At 32.3% G+C, this 20,983-nt stretch overlaps 2 protein-coding genes across 4 annotated transcripts; one reads left to right on the top strand and one right to left on the bottom strand.

Moving 5' to 3' along the window:
* The first annotated feature begins 135 nt into the window (after positions 1 to 135).
* On the top strand, positions 136 to 15,955 carry LOC116777425 (condensin complex subunit 3). 2 transcript variants are annotated; one of them, XM_032670961.2, is made up of 29 exons: positions 136 to 515; positions 766 to 936; positions 1,145 to 1,270; positions 1,702 to 1,850; positions 1,930 to 2,089; positions 2,336 to 2,517; positions 2,765 to 2,959; positions 3,808 to 3,968; positions 4,298 to 4,482; positions 4,582 to 4,680; positions 4,753 to 4,818; positions 5,128 to 5,256; positions 5,328 to 5,441; positions 5,560 to 5,725; positions 6,063 to 6,133; positions 6,201 to 6,318; positions 6,470 to 6,555; positions 6,725 to 6,844; positions 7,234 to 7,401; positions 7,574 to 7,670; positions 7,756 to 7,824; positions 8,414 to 8,533; positions 8,963 to 9,088; positions 9,175 to 9,330; positions 9,568 to 9,732; positions 9,900 to 9,991; positions 10,487 to 10,584; positions 10,737 to 10,780; positions 15,801 to 15,955. In XM_032670961.2, coding segments are annotated over exons 1-29 (3,585 nt in total). In that variant the 5' UTR covers positions 136 to 365; the 3' UTR covers positions 15,803 to 15,955. The 2 variants fall into 2 exon arrangements, with proteins under 2 accessions (XP_032526852.2, XP_061382181.1); XM_061526197.1 differs by lacking the exon at positions 15,801 to 15,955 and having other exon boundaries at positions 137 to 515; positions 10,737 to 11,453.
* On the bottom strand, positions 10,797 to 20,705 carry LOC116777426 (glucose dehydrogenase [FAD, quinone]-like). Of its 2 annotated transcripts, none has more exons than XM_061526198.1 (13): positions 20,577 to 20,705; positions 19,299 to 19,332; positions 17,400 to 17,639; positions 16,142 to 16,313; positions 15,717 to 15,916; positions 15,145 to 15,269; positions 14,648 to 14,828; positions 14,221 to 14,481; positions 13,969 to 14,114; positions 13,079 to 13,244; positions 12,331 to 12,541; positions 11,289 to 11,445; positions 10,797 to 11,181 (listed from the first exon to the last, which is right to left on the bottom strand). In XM_061526198.1, exons 2-13 carry the CDS (start codon positions 19,314 to 19,316, stop codon positions 11,055 to 11,057), a joined length of 2,004 nt encoding a protein of 667 aa, XP_061382182.1. In that variant the 5' UTR covers positions 19,317 to 19,332; positions 20,577 to 20,705; the 3' UTR covers positions 10,797 to 11,054. The 2 variants fall into 2 exon arrangements, with proteins under 2 accessions (XP_061382182.1, XP_032526853.2); XM_032670962.2 differs by having other exon boundaries at positions 19,299 to 19,335; positions 20,577 to 20,701.
* Between the last annotated feature and the right edge of the window lie 278 nt (positions 20,706 to 20,983).

Raw genomic sequence — 20,983 nt, 5'->3', positions numbered from 1 at the left:
ATTATTTCAAATACTAATTTCATATCCAATATTGTTCCAAACACAAAATTATATAGAATATATATTTTTTCCTTAAAAGGGCTGAACTGAAAGTGTTATAAACTATTTTTAAGAATTTATCTTGCAACATTATTTATGATAACACAATCGTGTTAAGCATATTTGAATTGTAACGATAAGGCTCAAAAAACTCGTATCCAGAGCCATATAAACATTTACCAAAAAAAATATAGCTTTTTTGAAGTTTGAAACCTTGAAGTTTTGGACTCTGCAATCGTTACTCGTTAGGCGTTAGTAAATTTGAATTTTGTTTACAAAGGGGCCATCGTTTTATTGGCAAACATTTGTGCAGCAATAAAATAATAATGCCACCTACCGATGCAGAAGTGCGTCGAGAAATTGTAAAAGCAAATCCACGAAATGATAAGACAATGTTTAAAATATTTCAAAATGTTCAATATAATGTTGTTCAACATAGGAAGTATGTGAAAGAAATGACGAAACTTTACAAAAAGGTATATCGTCTAATTGTTCTAAGTGATACCATCTTATTTCTATTTAATAAGATTGTTAATAGTGAAAACCTAGAAGTAAACCTAAATTTTATTTTATATTTCACAAATGTTGAATTTGATACCTGTTACTAATGTGCGTTTTCAACGGATAAAATTCTACAAATCTAGATCATCCGAAACTTAATTGACACGGAGGTAAAGAAATATAACTGAAGAGCAGTGTGTAAGTAAAAATTCATTTTCTTTTCAGACTGAAGCGGATGACTTTAAGGAAAGCTTTAAAAATGCATTATTTTACCTCTTTACTTTTGGAGATACAAGTACAAATGTAGATCGTGTTATTCAATTTGTAGCAACATTCTGTACATTACTTGACGATGAAGAGGAGTTTCTAATGTTTATATTTGATATTATTTTCGAAGTAAGTACAAGTGCTGACTAAACTTATTATACACAAAAACTGTGACACTATTTCCCTCTGAAGTATTTAATTTTGTGAAACTTTAATTCTATCAACGAGTCTTTGTAATGTTATTATTGAAGTAAGTTCTCATAATGAATTTAAATATTATTTATATTAACAAAATTGTACTATTATTTCATTGGTAATTCACTATTTTCTTATGCAGTGTCAGTGTGTATCTGGTCAGTCAGTAAGATACCGAGCAAGCCAGTTGCTGGCAGCCGTACTAGCTGCACTCGGTGATGAAGCCTCTTTAGATGATGACCTCTGTGACAAGCTGTTACTTCATCAGGTAACTCATTCATCAGGCAGATACTTAAATAAACCTAGTACATGTTATAAAGTTATGAAATTGACATCCAATCATTTAAATGAGATTGACTGGCGATTTTTTTTCCAATAACTCCATTCTGAAGTATTATACATTTTTGTACTCTCAAGAAATATCTTGCAATGAGCCAAATTTTTCCACACACTAGATTTATAAAAAAAAAATCTTAAATATCTGTAATTTAAGAATCATTTATTAATGTGCCGTTATTGGCAATAGACAATGATATAGACTTTATGTGTTGCAAAACAACAATTTGAAATCATATAACTATGTTTTTAATATAATACTTATTCAAGCTCATATTTACATAAATTTTTATCTATGGTTCATACAATTGAATAGAGAAATGTGTAAAAATATAAGATCTAATTCTTATGTGTTAATAACAGATGCAACGTCTCCAAGATACACGTGGTGCTGTCAGATGTCGGGCAGCATTAGCCCTCAATAGGTTGCAAAACCCAAGTGATCCAGATGACGAGGTAACCAGGGGTTACCGATTTCACATGAGCTGTGACCCTAGCTCCTCTGTTAGAAGGTAGGTTTCATACTCTGATACATGTGTAATAAATAAAATGAATTTATATAAGACATTCCTTTTTAATAACTTGTTTTAGGGCTGTAGTGATGTCAATAGCAAAATGCACTCGGAATGTCCCCTTTGTATTGGAGCGCCTCTGTGACGTTGATGAAGCTGTAAGAAGAGCCGCATTCCTATACATAGCGGCTATGAATGTAACACAATTAAGAGTTAGACAGAGAGTTCTTACATTGAAGGTAGATTGAACTATCAACAAATACGCAAAAATAAACTAACTAAAATATGTATACATATAAATGACATTTAATTTAGTAATTAAAATGAAATTTATATGTATAAATAGAAAAAACGTTAAGAAATAAAAGACTGTCCTTATGACTTTTATAAGTAATTTTATCTTTAAAGGAATTTTCTCAGTTATTTAACATATCTCAATTGCTAATGATCCAATTAATACATAATATTAATATATATATTTTCAGGTTGGCCTCACTGAACGCAGCCCGCGAGTGCGTCGTGTGGTAGAAGAGATTTTAATACCCAGCTGGTTGAGTACCTTCCAAGGCAACATCATAGACTTTCTTAAAGCAATACGTCTGGATAATTCACACGACGCGAAAGATTCGCAATACGTCGCAGAGAAGCTCTTGGAGTCGCTTTTCAAGTAGGTCTTTTAATATCTATGAGGATGTGAATTTTTTATAACCATAGATTAATTTAAAGATAGAATTTCTCAATTTTACACCCATTCTTTTTCTTTAATTACATACAAAATATATTAAAAATAATTAATTCAACAAGTGAGATATTCAGTTTTGATTGAACTCTGTTCAATACAGATAAACAAAGATAACTTTTATAGTTACTTCAAATAGTTTTGTTGAATTCTAACAAGTAATCAATATTTGTAGACGTCTACCGATATCAGAGCTTCTAGAATGGCTGCCAACTGACAAGTCACTCCGAGTTATCCCCGCTGACAAGTTGAACAAGGAAACAGTTTGGTACTGGCGCCACCTTGCGGAGCATTTACAAAAGAATGATGATGACGAGACCCTCGAGACTGTGCTACCTGATCTAGTTGTACTGACTGGATATATTAAAGCGTGAGTTATATAGCAGAAATACTGTTTAAAACTATCGTATTTATGTATGACCACATAGTAGTATTTGCTTGTTACTTCTATCATACACCAAAAAGGTTTTTCAATATGTAGTTGATCTTTTTTTTTTACCACAGCAAAGTTTTGTTACAAAGTTCTAAAGCAAATAACAAGTTTGTCTTATAACTCGCTAGTCTAGAATATACCTCTTAAATTCTCACATACTGTAAATAAACATGGGTTGTATTTAACATCGCCAAGCAAATTACGATTTAAGAATCTTATGAAGCTTAATTATATTTTTAATATTTAAACCGATACCAGATGTGCATGACTTATATATATACCTCAGGTGACATCATTAGCTGATATTATAAGTCTCACATGATTTTTCAATACTAACCTGACCATGTTGTCTACAGTATTTTAAAGCCGACTATCAAGTCAACTAATTGCAGTGACAAAAAATATTAGTGTTGATAAAAGGTGTTAAAATCTTTGTTACGTACGCTCAACATATTAAAAATAAATTAATATCGCCGGGGCTACATCGTTGCATGGATAAAATGTCATATTTTGAGTGACGTTGCTGACTCCGCGGAAAGAACACCAAGCAGTGTGAACCAGAAGATTCCTGACACCGCACCAGCAATGGAATGGCATTGCTATCCTAACTCTGGGCAATCATGTAGCCTTAGGTTTAGGTTATAAGATTTAATATGTAATTCTCATTATAATACGCATATAAGTAAGATTCGTAGTGTTCCTGGAACCTCCGGTTGCCACCCTGCATAATTTCTTTGTCAAGCATCTTATTACCGAGTGTTTCTATTAATATTACTTGTACACAGTATAGTGGAATCACCATGTCCGAATGAGGAGGCGGATCCGGTGTCGTATAGCACTCGTCAGTATGTGCTTCACGAGCTGGCGAGATTACTACGGACTTACGACGCCAGCGACCCCGCAGGTAGAGACGCCCTACAGACATTGATCACCGACACACTTACAGGTAATCATTTCTATATTATTCCCGATTTGATTTGTTTGAACACTGGTTATGGTATTATTGAAAAACAATCTTCATCAACAAGCTCTTAATACTCTTCGGAAACGAAATCTCACAATTTTACAAGCCTAAATTTGAAATAATCATTGGAAATTAAATTTTAATCTTATAATAATACCACACATTTTGTCTTTAATGTTAACAATCCCTTATATGCATTTCATTATTTGACTAACTAAATTTGTTTATTGGTTATTTTAAATACTTGTTTGCTAGCAATTAATATGAGTGTGAGGCTACATGTTTTTTAATTACTATAAATACGTTTCCAGGTGACTACGGTCCTATGAGCGGGGACGTGATCCGCGCGTTTGTATCAGCCCTGCAGTTGGTTTTGCCAGATGTGACGAGTAGAGTGGAACTTGTATGCAATGTTCTGTCAACACTACGAGAACCACCGGAAATGGAGGAGGAAGTGCCTCCGCCGACCTTGGACGATACAGAGGCAAAATTACAGGTATATCTTTGATAATTGAAATCACTATCGTAATACAATATAAATAATAATCTGTGAATATGATATATTTAGATTTTTTTCAAACCAAAATTGTTCCAGAGAGCCAGATTGCGAGTCTCCCTAAATGTGGCGATGGAAGCTCAAGAAGAAGCTGTTAGACATGAAAACTATACTCTTGCTGCTCAATGCAAAGCTAAGGTAATCCATTCTTGTTATAACACTTCAAAATAACTATAGTAACTTATCAAATTAACTTTTGACTATTACTAGGTTGCCGACATTCAGAAAAAATTGGAGGAATTAACATTTCAAACAAAACCAGAACAACCATTAACTGTGAGTAACAACCATTAATATAAATGTAATATATATGGGTTTGTATGTTCGTTATATTTTGAATGCTGAATGTAAAGATTCGTGGAACAAAAACATAAAAATTATATATTATCTGCACACTATATGGCTTTCTTACAAACTTTGCTTTAGTGGAAATATAAGGCTTTTGCTTATTTAAAACGCGCTGCGCGATCCATGCAAGTGGTATTGCCACAAAAAAATATTCGCTTGTAATTGGGTAAAATATATATATATATATATATATATATATATTTTAAAAATTTTATTCTCTATATGTTTATATTGCAGACAATCAAGGAAAAGCAATGTGATGTGACAACATTAAATAAGTGTCTAATAATACTAAATTCATTACTGGACACACCACAACTGAACAATGTAACACCGATGTTAAAACTTATGTTCAGTGAGCTAGAAGTAAGTTAGTCGGGTTAGAAAATGGAATGTTTAGAATACTCTCTATCATATTAATAAAATACGCCTTTCAGGTTGAAATATTTTCCAAGCCCGAACTATTGGACAATGCTCTTGAAACGGTGGCACTATTTGGCATGCTGGATAAAGATTTTGCAAGAGATCATAAATCATTCTTCTTTGCTAATGTGAGACAATTTTTTTTTTATTATTATTAAAAATTAAAGTAATGCTAATAATACATATTTTATTATACAGAAGTATGCTCCACTAGTAATATTCGTATAAGATTAAATTATGTTTCAGTTAGTTGATTCAACAAACGAACCAACAGTGTGTAAAGTGCTTAAGTGTATAGTTGACCTGTTGTGTGTACACGGAGCTAAGGTTTTTGACGATGGTACAGAATCCATCGAGGCTTCCAGGAACAGATCTAAACATTCCATAAATACAACTACTATGGATTTTGATGGTAAATACTATTTACTCTATGAATGCCTTTATATTATTGTCAAGGAAAGCTTTATTTTGTCAAAAAATCACAATGAGATTTCTCAGTCGAAACCGTTACCATATAGTTTGTTTAGTATGAAATTATTTATATATATATATATATATATATATATATATATATATATATATATATGTTGTTAACTTGTTACATATATATCAACGAACAACAGAACTGTTGTTACAAGTTATATATAAATGTTGAAGAGTATTTAAGATTCATACCATTTGTTAATAAATGTACGAGATGTGTTAATTCATATTAAATTCTTTATTAATAATTTGTTGACGGTCAACAGAATCTGTATTGTCATCATCTCAAGCGCACAGCAACGTTATTGAATTACTCCTTAAGTTGATGGATAACGCCGTAAGTATATGTACGTTCGTGTCTTCCCACTTATAACAGAAACATAATATGGAATAATTTTTTTCAGTGCCCATCGTATAGACTGATAATAGTAGAGGGTCTATGTCGCCTGATGTATCTAGGACATTTAGAATCACCTTATATACTGAGCAGATTGATACTACTCTGGTTTAACCCAGTCTCAGGTATGATAATTAGTGTTATTATGTACAAAAACATATACATTTTACATACATAATCGACCTGAATTAAAAAATTGTTAAATTCTCGTCACATAATGTTGGATTTACAAAAAAAAATCTCTTCTAAGTTATATATGTTAATATATTTTTATAGCGGAAGAAGATGTACTACGACAGACTATAGGCATTTTCTTCCAGACGTTCCCTAGTACTGTCGACGGTGCCCAAGATCAAATACAAGTATGAACCAATATTATTACACATAAAAATATATGTTTGATATACAAATGACATTATAATAAAAAAAATTATAATTGTAACGTTGACATTTTCAAATTATTTATATCGTTTGTAGGAAATTCTTGAATTTCATACATAATCTAATATATTTCACTGAATGTGATTTCAGAAATCTATGATACCGACACTGCGTGCTCTTTGTTGTGCGCCGTCAAGCTCTCCGATCTGTGAGATCGACCAGGAGGCGGTTGTGAAGTTTTTTGTATCACTAACAAAAGTCAGCTCGGAGGTGAAGACTTAAACTTATTTCTATTTCTTAAAATTATTTATAAGAAAAAAATACATCATTTAATATCTCTAAAATCAACATGATTAGCGCAAGTCTTTAATAAAAACTGCCATGTCTATACCTCATCACCGCTCCCTTTCAATGACAGTCGTAATTCTAGTCACCGAGACGATAACAATAAAACTACGAGATGAACATTTACTTCACTTGTTAATATAATTTTAAAAACAATTGAATATCTTGGTTAACGTTACATCTGATGGCAAAGAGAAAAAAATTCTTAAGATATGTCAGTAGAAATCTATAATCACTTTCCTTAAAGATCTTCGAATTATATAAATAACACAAACAAGTCTAAAATCCTATAGAGATTTATATATATATTCCAGTTGACGGACAGCCAGGGTGCTATGGCGTTGACACTATGCGAGTATCTAGTTCGTAAACCGACGGGTCCCGCGTCTGCTCTACTTTGTCGGGCGCTGGCTCTTCTCTCACCGCCTAAAGACGTTCGCACAGCTGCTAATCTGGCGACTATGATCAAAGATCTCTGTCTGGTGAGTGAAGACATAGTACATGTATGTCTTATCTATGACAACTCTAAATTATGTTCGTGCCTGACTAAGAAAGACATGATTATTTTACAGTCACATATATTTAGAACATGAGAGATATTGTGAGTACCATATGTGGAAATGTTTTTATAGACTCTCATTTATGTTTTTACAGAAATTACCAGATAAACAATCCTGCAGGAATCTGACGCGTTATCTCGGTGCCCTGGAGGCGTTGGAAAAGAGTAATCTCAATAAGATGTCTAACATAGGTGAGTTTAATGAAGTTATTCATTTATATCTATATATATATATATATATATATGTAACTTCATGAACACTTAATATTATTTTCAGGTGAAACAATTGACAGTATACAGTGTGAAGATACAATGAACATGATGGGACGTTCGGCCACCTCATTACGTTAGTATAGTATATTATAATAACAAAGTAAAAAAGTAATTAATGAAAATATTATGTCACTGACACTAAAAAACAAGCTGGCACTTAATTCAGTTAGTATTTATTATATCACCATTGCAACACTTCATAAATCTATGAATATTTTTTTTATAGATATTGTCCCATACAAAATGTTACTTACCCCGAAGTTATGGGACACGAGACAACAATTTCTCATTAGTTTAAATTACAGCGGATTATGAATATTCACCCTAAAACAATGTGAATACTTTTTATAGTACAGATTCGTTTATTGTTATGAAAAATAAAAAAATGTTTTAATATTAAAGGTTTCTCGGCTAGTTCTCTTAGTCGGTGCAGCGGTCCGTCTATTCATGTGTTCAAAAAACTGTGTCTGTGTATGTGACAATTTTTTTATGTATTTAGAAATTTATTTTAGTTTTTTTTATATATATATAAAATACGTGTTATGTACTTTACAGCCAGTATTGGTTTTTTTTTGTAATTAATAGGTATTAATAATGTTAGTGCGTAGATATTATTTTTTTGTATTATTTTATATAACTCGGAATGTACCAATTTATTGCAGCTCAACCTTTAGCTCGTAGTACCCACGTGGTTGTTAATGAGACTGTAGAAGAAGAACCAGAAATTGAAGAAACTTCTTCGGGTGAATCTCCAACCGACCCTATCTCTAGGATATCTGAAGGTAAATCGCCTTATTATTAAAATATATGAAGTAAAATAAAAAGCAATAACTATTATTTATTTAATTTAAACATTTAGGATGTTAATAAATAAGATTTTTTTATGTCCTGAAAAAATTGATTTTGTATAACGCTTGAAAATGGCTTACACAGAGACGCCACTGTTGAGTTTCAGGAGATAGTTCCTTGTGTATCCTACTAGTTAGTTGTATAAAATACCCTTCCACTCACTCCATGAATCGTAGAAAACTAACAAATTACTTTCCCAATAAGAAAAATAATAAAAAAGATAACTTAATTATCTGCAAAACTATTCAAAATAGTATCATGTTATATACAATAAAGTAAAATAAAATGTACTCGTATAGTCCACGTTACTGAATAATAATAAACATGGCGCCAATATCAAATAACTTATCATTAATCTATAGAAAACAAAAATCAAACCGAAGACATGACGGCCGCTGAGCAAACGGAGACGGAAGTTCCTGAAAAGGAGGACAGTGGATCAGACAGCAGTTCTGTGTCGCCTGTAAAGAAAGCTAAAATGAGCAAAGGTATGATACACTGTGAGGCAATCGTAATGAAAATTATAATTTAAATACATATTACACGAATAAAAAAACCTTAATAAACATTGCAGACAAGAAAAAGAACATGACATCAAAGAATGAAAAAGATTTGCGTAAACAAAGGCAACCGAGAAATAAGAAGGACGCTAAAGATAAAGTCAGAAATGAAGAGGATAAAGAGAAGGGAGTCAAGCGTAGTTCACGATCCACAACAGCCGCAATAAGAGGTAATTATATATATATAAAGATTTATTTCAGTATAAATAATCTGTCTCAGAAATAAAAAACACGTTGAATAAAATGTTAAGTTCTACAAGATTTCGGGTTAATTATAGTAGTTGTAAACCAAATTTTAGATTAGATATCAGATCGAAAATTCAATTCGAATAAAGGTATCCTAAACTAATATGATAATATATATGTATATTTTTTTCATATTATGTATCAATATCCGAATATTTTAGCCGAAACTGATAAGAAGTCTCAGGAGCATGACTTACAAGAATCACCACCATCGGACGGTTCTAATACGACGGTACGTAGATCAAGCCGTGGCCTGCAATCCGGGTCAAGCACCGAGTCGACCGGATCAAAAGGGAAAAAGAAAGCCAGTCAGATGGCCAGTAGCGGTACGAATGACAAACGTTTTCCTTCTACCCTCTTAATCATTTGTTCACTGTTTAATATAAAATAACTTTGATATAGTATTCTGGGCTATGTTAGGTTTTATATGTAATAAAAATTACACAATAATTAGTAAAGGTTGATATGTCAAATGAGTCGTTAATGTTTCCAGAGCGCTCGTCCCCGAGTCACAGCAGCAATGACAGCGCTCAATTTGATTCTGACACCACAGAACTACACACCATCGTCTACGACGCACCATTGGTTAGAGAACCCTTTATGTTATATGTTTGGAAATTTCGTTCGAATTTTGAAAAAGGAAATAACAATGTGACATTTACAACTTGACAGTGACATTTTAATTAAAAGGAACAAATATAAAATGTGAATTAAGGAACAAAGTAATGAACTGCAAACACCAGTACAACAACCATTAAACTATTTACAGAGTAATATCCTTAAAATACACTTAAAACTAACTGCTAAAATAAGATTAAAACTTAAAATTTTTGAGCGATGTCACCTCGACGACCGACAACCGAAAAGTGGGCCGGCGTCACTTTCGCACACTGCTTCTATATTATATTTTTGAGATGTTCCTCTCATACTATATGTGCCCTATTTGTACACTAAGCCTTTAAATACAATAATTGTTATACATAAAGACAATGTTTTATCGTGAATGAAATATGCTGTTATAAATTACTCCCTCAGTACGGTCCTGTAAATAAAATTATATTTTACTGTTGAATTTTTTAGGAACAAGAACTTCTGGATGACTCAATTGAGTTGATGGACAGCAGACGATCGTCCAGAAATAACGTCACTATTCCTGAAACTCCAGAGGCTAGTGAAGAGTAAGGAAATAAAACTTTTTTAAATATTGATCATTTTATATCTTATTATTTTATTTAATTATTAAATTTAAAAAAAAAATGTAGGATTTTTAGAATTTTCTTTTTATTCCTTTTATGCCTTATGAATGCTCTTTAAATATTTTAATTTCCAGGTCCGACTCTGAACTTGAAGTGGCCATAAAAGGAAAGAGGAGATGTAAGGGAAAAAAGAATTAAAATTCTTCTTAATTATATTTATTTTATGACAAAAAATACTGACCACAGCACTTTTTACATACATATTTTTTTTATTTACCAAGATATTGATAAAATTACACACAAATTTTATTTTGTGACCAAAAAATATATATCGAAAAACTTTTTAACAGCTATTTCGTAAAATCCCCAATCGACAAAGATAAATATATTCTTTAAAGAATTTAACGTGTTATGTATATAAATAACTTATAACCTAATTAATTAATAAACTATTAACGGTGATGAACGTTATTCTTCGCGTGCCAGTCTTGGTGTGGATAGTAGCCTTGATTTTGCCACTGTTTCCATCCTTTCCATCGACCGTCCTGTTTTTTGTCTTCGTTGGCACCCTCTGAATGGCTAAAAAATGTGACACGAGTTAAACAAGAAATCTTCATATATTTTAACATGTAATTAAACCACGGTCTTTAGGCCTACGAATTAAATTCTATATCAAAACAACTAACTGGTTCTGCACATCATCATATGATGATCCGAATCTGCTCTTGAGCTGGTGTCGTGTGATGATGAACTCGGCTCCTCGCTCACCGATCATCACCGCTGGTGCTGCCGTGTTCCCAGAAGGCACTTGAGGCATTATAGATGAATCCACAACTCGAAGACCTGGAATATTCATTCAATGTTCCACCTGTAGCGGACCTTATAGCTTGCATTCTACAATTACATTAAAATTGTCCTTATTATAGATGATACGAAACTTCTTAGTATTCAACGGATTCACCGTGCGGTGTCCGGGTCCATCGCCTTGCAGCAAGAGGAACTTGGCTGGGACTTGCGACCCAGGTGCAGGTTTAAGGAGCCCCTATCTAACGCGCTTTAAACGCTCACCTCCACCGTCCAAGCTCCTCTCTCTACCTAACCGAATTAAAAAAAAACCTACTAGGGCTGCCTTCGAACCACGTTGTAGAGAGATTTAGCCGTTATACCTTTCGCTCCCACGTCTACCACGTACAAATCCACGACGGACCTATTCCTAGTGAGTTCGTTACTGAGTTCGTAATATTTATTTATTTTGTGAGAATTTCTTCCATAGCCTCAAACTATTCATCCATCTATTGCATGTCGCGTTACAAGTGGTCTGCAATATTATTTCTTTTGGTCAGATATTTGATGAAATACTGTTTCCTGCGTTGAACATTTATATGTTTATTCCCTAAAATCTAAATGATTGTATTTCTTGTGTATGTTGTATGAAATGACAATTTTATAGTTTTATACCTCAATTTGACAAGGACGAAGCAAAGTTATAATGATTTTCTTAGCATAAGACACACTGTATAACTACTATAACTAACATATACGTAGAATAGAAAAGAAAGCAAGGAGTTGAGAAAAATAATAATCTATAGATCACGCGAAATCTCCGAGAAACAACAACTGCTGTAAAGTATTGCAAACTTATGAAACTGATAGCTACAGAATGCTGAAAATGAATTTAACTTTTAAAAACTCCAAAATTCAATGTTATGAAAATTATGTTTGACTTACCCTCGATACCAAAAACTCGAAGTTGAGGATCTACAACGGCCATCGGATCCTTATGGGAGCCCATCTTGCAAGTGCCCACTTGATGATTTTCGGGTGCTGTGTGCAACATTGCTAGACATTTGAAGTACTCATCTGTCGGGTTCGACCCGCCTCCGGGACATTCTCTGCCATGGTCATTTGTTGGTGCCATACCATATTTTTCACGTAAAATCTAAAAAATAAACACCATTACAAAAGCTTTAGTAGGTATTTTAAGGTTTTATTAAGGGATTGCCACACTACAAAAATCATTGGGAGGCAGTAGGGAGTATTGTATAAGAGTGGGGAGAGTTGCAAGCTGTACTGTAGGTAACTGATACAAGGATAAATAACAAGAAGTGATTCATATTGTTATTATTGTTATTCTTAATTAATGCAATCCTATTCTTTTGATTACATTTCTGTATGAAGATGCTCCTTGTAACAAATCGCCATCTGTTAGGAAACAAATATTTTGATAAGGAGCGAGGTCCAAACATGTGTCTAGTATATTGTGGAACTTGTCCACTCTCCAGTAAACACAGCAAGGAACCGACAGGTGGTGTACCAGTCATGTATCCCTAATTCTTGAATACTATTAACCCCGTAGAAAATTCATATCACCGACGATAAATAAATGCAAAAAAATATAATACTAGCAGTCTCATATTTGTTTGCAGTGATTTCCTCTATACGGTTACGTCATAAAAATGTGCATAGTTGTTCATACCGTAGTGTTAGCAAGCCGATATGCAATCTTCGCGCCATCAATCAGTACTTTCAACTCATGGTCATCGTAGAAGTAATTAGGTTCCATAAGTGGTGGTTGTGTGGGATCCGTAGACTGTAGTGTCAAGTAACCTCGACTACGTGGCTGTAACGCCACAACTGATATGCTGAAAATATATGTGATTTTGATAAAAAGCTTGAAAAAACGGCGATCGAAGGTAAAAAAAGGAATAGATGTAGGTCTGTTTCATGTACGAGCTAAGCTATAAACTTAAAATTATGAAAGTCAAGGTGGCTGTTCTGCATGAGGTTGTACATCAAGCCTTGCAGAAATTTACAGTTATAATAGAACTTCCTCTATACTATTGTTCTCAACATTGATATGCGGCTGGTCAAAAAAGTGTAACACTGTAAATAAAAAACATTGTTCATAGCTTGAAAATCTAGAAAGTATTTTAAAAAACCGAGGACAGTTGCTGTTAGCTCTGTTAGCTTTGTCAGTTTTGGAGGGTAGTCCAATAGGAGCTACCCTTGAAATGCAGGTCTGAAGGGCCGTCGCTAGTCTTTGTAATCTTTTCAACTTCAGTATTTACTGCCCAATACAGTACAGACTGAACCGATAACAATCATTTGAATATTAATGGAAATAAAACAGACATAAAAATCTTTTCTTGTTATTAGCAGAATCGTAAGAAAAACAGACACTATTATAGTACTGATACATAGTATTGATTTGCTATTATGATTATTTTGCTGATGAATACATTAAATTGATATAAATTGAACGGAAAAACTATAATTTCTTATAAGAACCATTTTTATCTGGTATAGTTCGGCCTAAATGTTTTTTGTTTTTTCAAAAGTTTTAAACTTCGAACCAAGTCACTTTACCTAACACTTCTTCTCTTATTACTTTTCAAAGCTTCATCTCCAACGGAGCCGTCGCCGCAGGACGCGTAGTAGCCTCCGAAAAAGTATTGAATATCGGGATTGCGCCCGCCAGAAGATGCGAAACGGGAATTGACTTTGCCAGTGAGCTGAATAGTTAAAATTCAATAAATTAAAGTGTTATAAAGTAACGATATCAAAACATCTAAGATGGAAATATCAATGCCATAGATTTTTGTTATATACAAGTTTTACCTGTGACATTCCAGTAGAGGACAAGACGCCTTGTCTATTCAGCAAATATTCTATAGCAGTCGACCAGTTTAACTCGGGCACCTCAGGTTCTTTATTGAGAGTGAACTGGAGGTTCACACCAACATGGTTATGGAGATTTTGCCCCACTCCCGGGAGATCTTTTATGACTGGGATATTAAACTTCTCTAAGGTCTCTTTAGGGCCTACTCCAGAGAGCAATAGAATCTGTGGAGAGTTCAATGACCCTCCTGATAGGACTGCCTGAAAATTGAGTCTTTGAGATATTTCTTAAAATAATATTTCTAAATACAATCAGAAAATATTCTAGTTATAAATTGTATAGACTGAATGTAGAAGAGGCCTCAAAGTTGATTTCTTTTTTAAAAATTTCATCCTTTAATCTTAATTTATTAAAAGCTACCCGTACCTCCTTAAGAACCGCCACGGACTTCGTCTTCCCGTTCTTAATGTATTCTACTCCAGTAACCCGTTTGCTTGTAGGGTCTATAATGACCCTTGAGACTAAAGCATTAAGTGTGATATGCAGATTTTTGCGCTGAGAAGCTGGCCGGAGGAAGGCTCGAGCTGTACTGTACCTTGAACCTTCGCTGAAATAAAATGACTTTATAAATCGATAATATTTCAAAAAAGGAAAATTTTACGACGCATAATTTTGCGTGAGCCGACTTTTCAAAATTCGAATTCTATGCAAAATTATTTTAACATCAATATATTATAACCTATATTTATCCTGTGAGCTTTTTTTCTGTCACATAATAAATTGTTTTTCGAATTAAATGTTGAAAAAATTAAGAACATTTTTAATTATTTATCCATTAAGTTTGTTGTTATTTAAATCTTTGTTTCGTTCCATTCAGCATGTCAGCTGTTCATCAAACATTGTATTATAGCATAATGACTAACTCGTTCATAGCTTGTGCGATTGTGAATCCAGTATTGGTGTCCCCGTTCAGATCGCTGGTAGGAGGATAACCCAGCTCAATACTAGCAGATACGACGTCATGAGCAAACCTCGGCGCGTATCGGAACTGTGCACAAAAGGACAAAAAGCTAGTCTTTGCTCTTAAACTATCGAACTATCTAAAAAATTAAATTCCTATTACGTAAAACTCTGTCTGTGATCGTATCGTTACTATTAATGATGACGACATACAACCCGGACACGATCACTGAAACGATTGTCCATGGTCTTATAAATGATGAGTCATGAGAAAATAAATACGTACGGATTTTCCTCTGCGTGAGCTTTACTATTTGTTTTGTAGTTAATATCAAATGTTTACATAAATTCATTGTATTACATCCAAACTTAGTAAAAGATTTAAAAAAAGAACTAACAACCTAAACGATTTAAAAAAAGAACTAACAAAGTAAATAAAGTACCATGAATAATATTATACATACGTTAAAACCTCAGCTAAATAATAATAATAACAAGGACGGAAAAAGGCATAGATAATCTCTGCTTAACTCACTCTTTGCACAGGAATAGGCCCTCCTGCTGTGTGATGTTGACTAGACACCCCGGCACCTAACTCCTTGTTGTTCTCACTTCTCAGGAAATATGGAAGCACTTCGAACCAGGACCAGCCATCGGCGCCGTTGACTGCCCAGCTGTCGTAGTCGGAGGGATTCCCTCTCATGTACATCATGCCGTTGATAACAGAACAGCCACCTTCGAAAATTATATATAAATAAACAAAAGTGAAGCTTTTTTCTTTCCTTATAATTAACGAACGTACCTATAACAATAATGTTTAAATAAAAATATCTTTAAATAATGTTCGTAACATATGTATGGCATAACTAAATATCTTATTACAAACTTATAAAATTATATTGTTTTGAAACATTTACAAGACTAAGAAATACATTATATAATATTTTAAATATAATTTACCGAGGAATTTGCCTCTCGGCCAGCTACAGACACCGCCTTTACTGAGGCATGCTTTCTTTTGGGGTACTGTTTTGTACAACCAATCTGTATCTTGTCTACCCCAATAGGCAGTGACGAAGGCAGGAACCGCGGATGGAGTTGGCTCATCACCGCCCGCTTCTAGTAGCAAGACCTACAAATTTAACTTAATACATAGTAAGGAACACAAAAACTAATCTTACACAAATATATATATATATATATATATATATATATATATATAAGGCCAAGGAATATTTATATTGATTTTATTAATAGTTTAATGAAGTAAATCTTCAGAATTAACCAAAGGCTAGGAGGCTAATGAATATAAAGTCGAAGAGGAAAGATGTTAGAATTAGGGACGGAATGCTCACAGTGCCGGAAATTATATTTAGTATTGGAATTATTAACAGATTAACATAGGATGAAGGGGTGATTGTTAATTACAGTCATTGTATGCTTCTCGGGCGTGACGACGGCTGGAGCCTTCACGCTTGAAAATAAAATTATATTAAGCACGCTGTAACATTAGTATCCCAATGATTTGTCATGGCCTTTCAGAACTTTTCGTAATAATGATCTTTTTTGTATATTCGTTTGTTTTTTTTTTTTTTTTTGTTATGACTCAGAAAAACACGAAGTTCAACTAATTAGTTCGATTAGCTGTTATTTACACCGTTATTTTTATGTAACTCCTATTATTATGCTGTCCAATGTCCATTATCGTGGAAATAAAACAACTAAGTCTTAAAATAGTTATGATAGAGAACATACCAATTTTCTATAAGAGAGGTATAGATATTTTGCTATCCGTTTGGAAGTTTGGCACTTGTTATTACCTTTACATTTATATATACAAAAATAGATACTTAGTCTTAATATGCTGGAAATGGCATTCATGAATAAAGTGTGTATTTACTTGAAATGGACAAAATGAATGAAAATTCTTCTTCTTTAGTCAACTCCCACAAGTTGACTTCGATATCTTTATTTATTTATCAAATATACCTACCTCAATCCAAGCATACAATTTTTGCTTTATTTTTCTATTTACAACTTCAATCTTTTACGGAGAATTGGTTACTGATTTTCTACGTACCTTTATGAAGTGTAAAATAAAATATAAAAATAAACATCAAAATAAAAATCGTGACGTCAAACCTTGTGAAGCTGAACACTTTTTTAAAGATGAATTTCAAATTGTCGCTACATAAATAAACATTCGTAACTATCATACCTTCCACTGTGGGTTTTCTGATAGCCTTGCTGCAACCACGGCGCCGGAGGTACCTCCGCCGACTACTACGAAATCGTAGCTAGCATCAGGGTCCTGAGTGTCGGTCACTCTTTTACATGGGTCAGCGAGGTCGCAGCGGCCATTCAGAAACGATTCCAGGATACTCATGAAGAGGAAGAACTGGCCCGGACAGCTTCCCGCCATAGCCGGGCCGATCTCTTGTATCGGACAGGCACATGCCTAGAAATTTTAAGACATTTGTTTACCTTTTGGACAATCACTAAATAATTACTGATAATAATTAATAATAAGAAAGGTAAACTAGAAAACAAAAAAATATATAAATACAGCTTATCTTCAATAATTAACTACTAGATATTTGTTATTGATAAAAACATTATCCTAAAGTTATTTCCTGCGTGGATTTAAAATTGAATCCTTAAAAATGTTTTAATAAGACAAAGATATTATTCGTAAAGTATTTTTTTCGAATACTTTATTCCTTTACACCTTAATACAAAAATGTCTAGATAATTCTGTGTACCGCAATATTAAAGATGGCAACATTATAATAATTGCATATGATATTACAACAGCCTAGAAATTTTCTGGTTAACAATGAATTGAATTAACGAGCTATGCAAGGATTATTACTGTATTAAAAATTAATTACTGTATTTAACACAAGTTAATTGCTGTTTTAATTATTCCACTATCGTAAACTCCTGGAAAAAAAATTCAATCAGCACTCTAGCAACACATGGTAACACTCGCTATACCATTTTTCAATAAAAGTTTTCACTATCTCGTTTTATGAGTTATAAAAAAAAATATATCAAATGATATTAACAAGGTTAATATAATTTGATATTTTTTTGATATTAACAACGTTTCAAGGAAGGAGATAATTATTTAGTAAGTGCTTAAAAAGTATCTTGTCTCTCATGTAAAATCAAAAGTGATTCAATATTTATTTCTTAAAATTCCTTTAATATATTAATTGATATATATATTGTACACAATTATTCCTGGCGCCCTATCGGTATTTATAAGCATATTCAAGATTATGTGTCTGCAGGTTGATTGTTTGTAATTTCAATGAACTTAATGTAATATTAATCTAACCTTACGTAATATCTCATTATGTGGTTTTGTTATAAAAAATTATATTCACGTTACCTACATTTAGTATGAGTAGCATTATAAGCATCAATAGCTTTACACAGATTGTAAAATTTACTTAAAATAAATCATTATTAATTTATTTCGCCTATAATTCTCGTTTGTTATTTGTAAGTTTAAAACAAATTGGCATTGTCGCTATATACGGAGCTTATATGAATTTTCATTAGGTAATACATTTTCGCACTATATAGTGTTAACCAAGTTTTTGAACGATAAACTTTGAATTGATACATTATTTTTTTTTTAATGAACAGCACCCAACATCCACACATACGTCCAACCTCACAAACTGTCGCATTTATTGTAATTCATTGTAGGATTTTATACTACTATAAAGTTGACAGATGCTTAAACTCAAATTTTAAGTATTCTAACTTTATGACGCTACTATTATAAGTAACTTAATAAGTTAATATATTTGGTAATAACTGTAAGGATCGATTATTGTTGATCATAAATATATAATACATACTAGAAGTACATAAACGAGCATGTGTTTTAAATTACAGCTTTATTTATTACGAGTTTAGTATGTATTAATTTGGGATTTTCTAAAGACATTGGCTGTAAAAATGTGTACCGGGAAGAAATTGAAAAATATTTTCTGTAAGTTTAAGAGTTGATAAATATTTAGTTTTATGATCTGTTTTCACTAAAATGCACAGATATAAAAAAAAAATTATCACTTATATAAACAAATAAATTGTTTCTCACCTCCGCTGCTCTTATCATGATGAAGAATCGTTAGCTGCTGGAATAAAATAAATAGTTAAATTATATTCCATTTAAGATAAAAATATATTACAGAAAAATTTTAGAATTACCATTAAAAATATACATATTCAGAAAACTATTTTAAAAGTTCAACTTAATTATTTCACATTTTATAAGATCATTGAATTTTGATATTAATATAAGGAGAAATATTTTCAAAATATTATATTTTTAAGTACCCACATCCTTCGTTACACTCCTGGGTTGCAATTGAGAACCAGTAACTAATGGAGAAAATAATACCATTCGTATTAAAATATAAGTAGCATGGCATTAATATTGAAACAATATTTTCTGAGAAATAGTTAAAAGGGAATTATTATCAAGAAATATATCAGTGTTCAATCAATATAATAACATATAATACACATGTACATAAAAACGTGACATTGAAATATGTTTAAAACAAATGAAGGAAACTATTTTATTAGTTATTCAAATAATTATGTAATATCCTGTTTGAGACGACAATAGACATTTAAATGTTTTGATAAATTACGTGTTATGCAAAGTTTGTCTAGCAAAAGCTCGCACTTTCCCACTAAACACCGAGCGCCAACAATAATTTTTTTCATTAATCGTCGCACGTAAATACTATACGTATTGACGTAAAATGAATGAAAGATTTTAAACCATTCCTATGTAATGACGACACTACTTTATACTTAGAGTACTGATAATAACCAAAAGTTATTTAAACAGACATCAGTATATACATTGCTTATAAGAAAAAAAATCTTTATTACTGTTAATCGCAAATAAGTTAATGTCAATTTAGAATTTTAATTTCAAACTGAGCTGCGGGCTACATTGTTAAATAACTGGTTAAGGACATTTCGCATTTGCATTTTTGTGTTCAGAAAACTGAGGGAGCGAACGGTACACTGCGTACATGTGTTATTGTACGCATATAACGGTGTCACTTGACCTCTGTTCGAATTGGATTCAAATGTAATTGAATTTAAAATAATTTGACATATAGTTTTTCTCTAATAGAAATAGATGTTGTAAATATAAATTATTATACGAACAAAAGTGGAAGGAAAGATTAACTTATCCATGATAAAATAAAAGCCATAAAAAAAATCTAAACTTCGAAATATTAAATATTAATATTCATTATATTTAGGGTAAAAATATTACATTGTAAGATATCTTACGATAGGTATATATTTTTTATGACATAACATTATCACATTAAAAATAAAAAGCACTCACCTTAATCCTCTAATATTAAAAAGTAAACTTATTAAAAAAAAGTACACACAAATTTAAATTTAAAAAAGGAACAATATACCGCGCGCGGCGTGTGTGGTGCAGCGCGAATCGTTCTACAACGCACCACAAAGCATACAGAGAGCTAAAACGCGATTTTTATATATAAAAGCCTTTGAGTACTGGAGTCACCATTTGTGGTAAAACCCAGTTGTGTTATTAATGTTTTCTTCGTGTTTCATATATCAGAAACGCTTAGAAGCATAATGTAAAGTTATTATAACAAACACATCAAAACGATTCAAAGATAAATTAGGACAACAAAACTTCTTTTACATAAAGTATCAACATTTTCGCAATACTTTATTGCTATGAATTTTAATAGGAAATTCTTTATCTATAATCTTTTT

Source organism: Danaus plexippus, chromosome Z (assembly GCF_018135715.1).
Source record: "Danaus plexippus chromosome Z, MEX_DaPlex, whole genome shotgun sequence".
NCBI lineage: Eukaryota > Metazoa > Arthropoda > Insecta > Lepidoptera > Nymphalidae > Danaus > Danaus plexippus.
The sequence above is the reverse complement of the archived record's forward strand: the minus strand, read 5'-3'. Positions and strand labels throughout refer to the sequence as shown.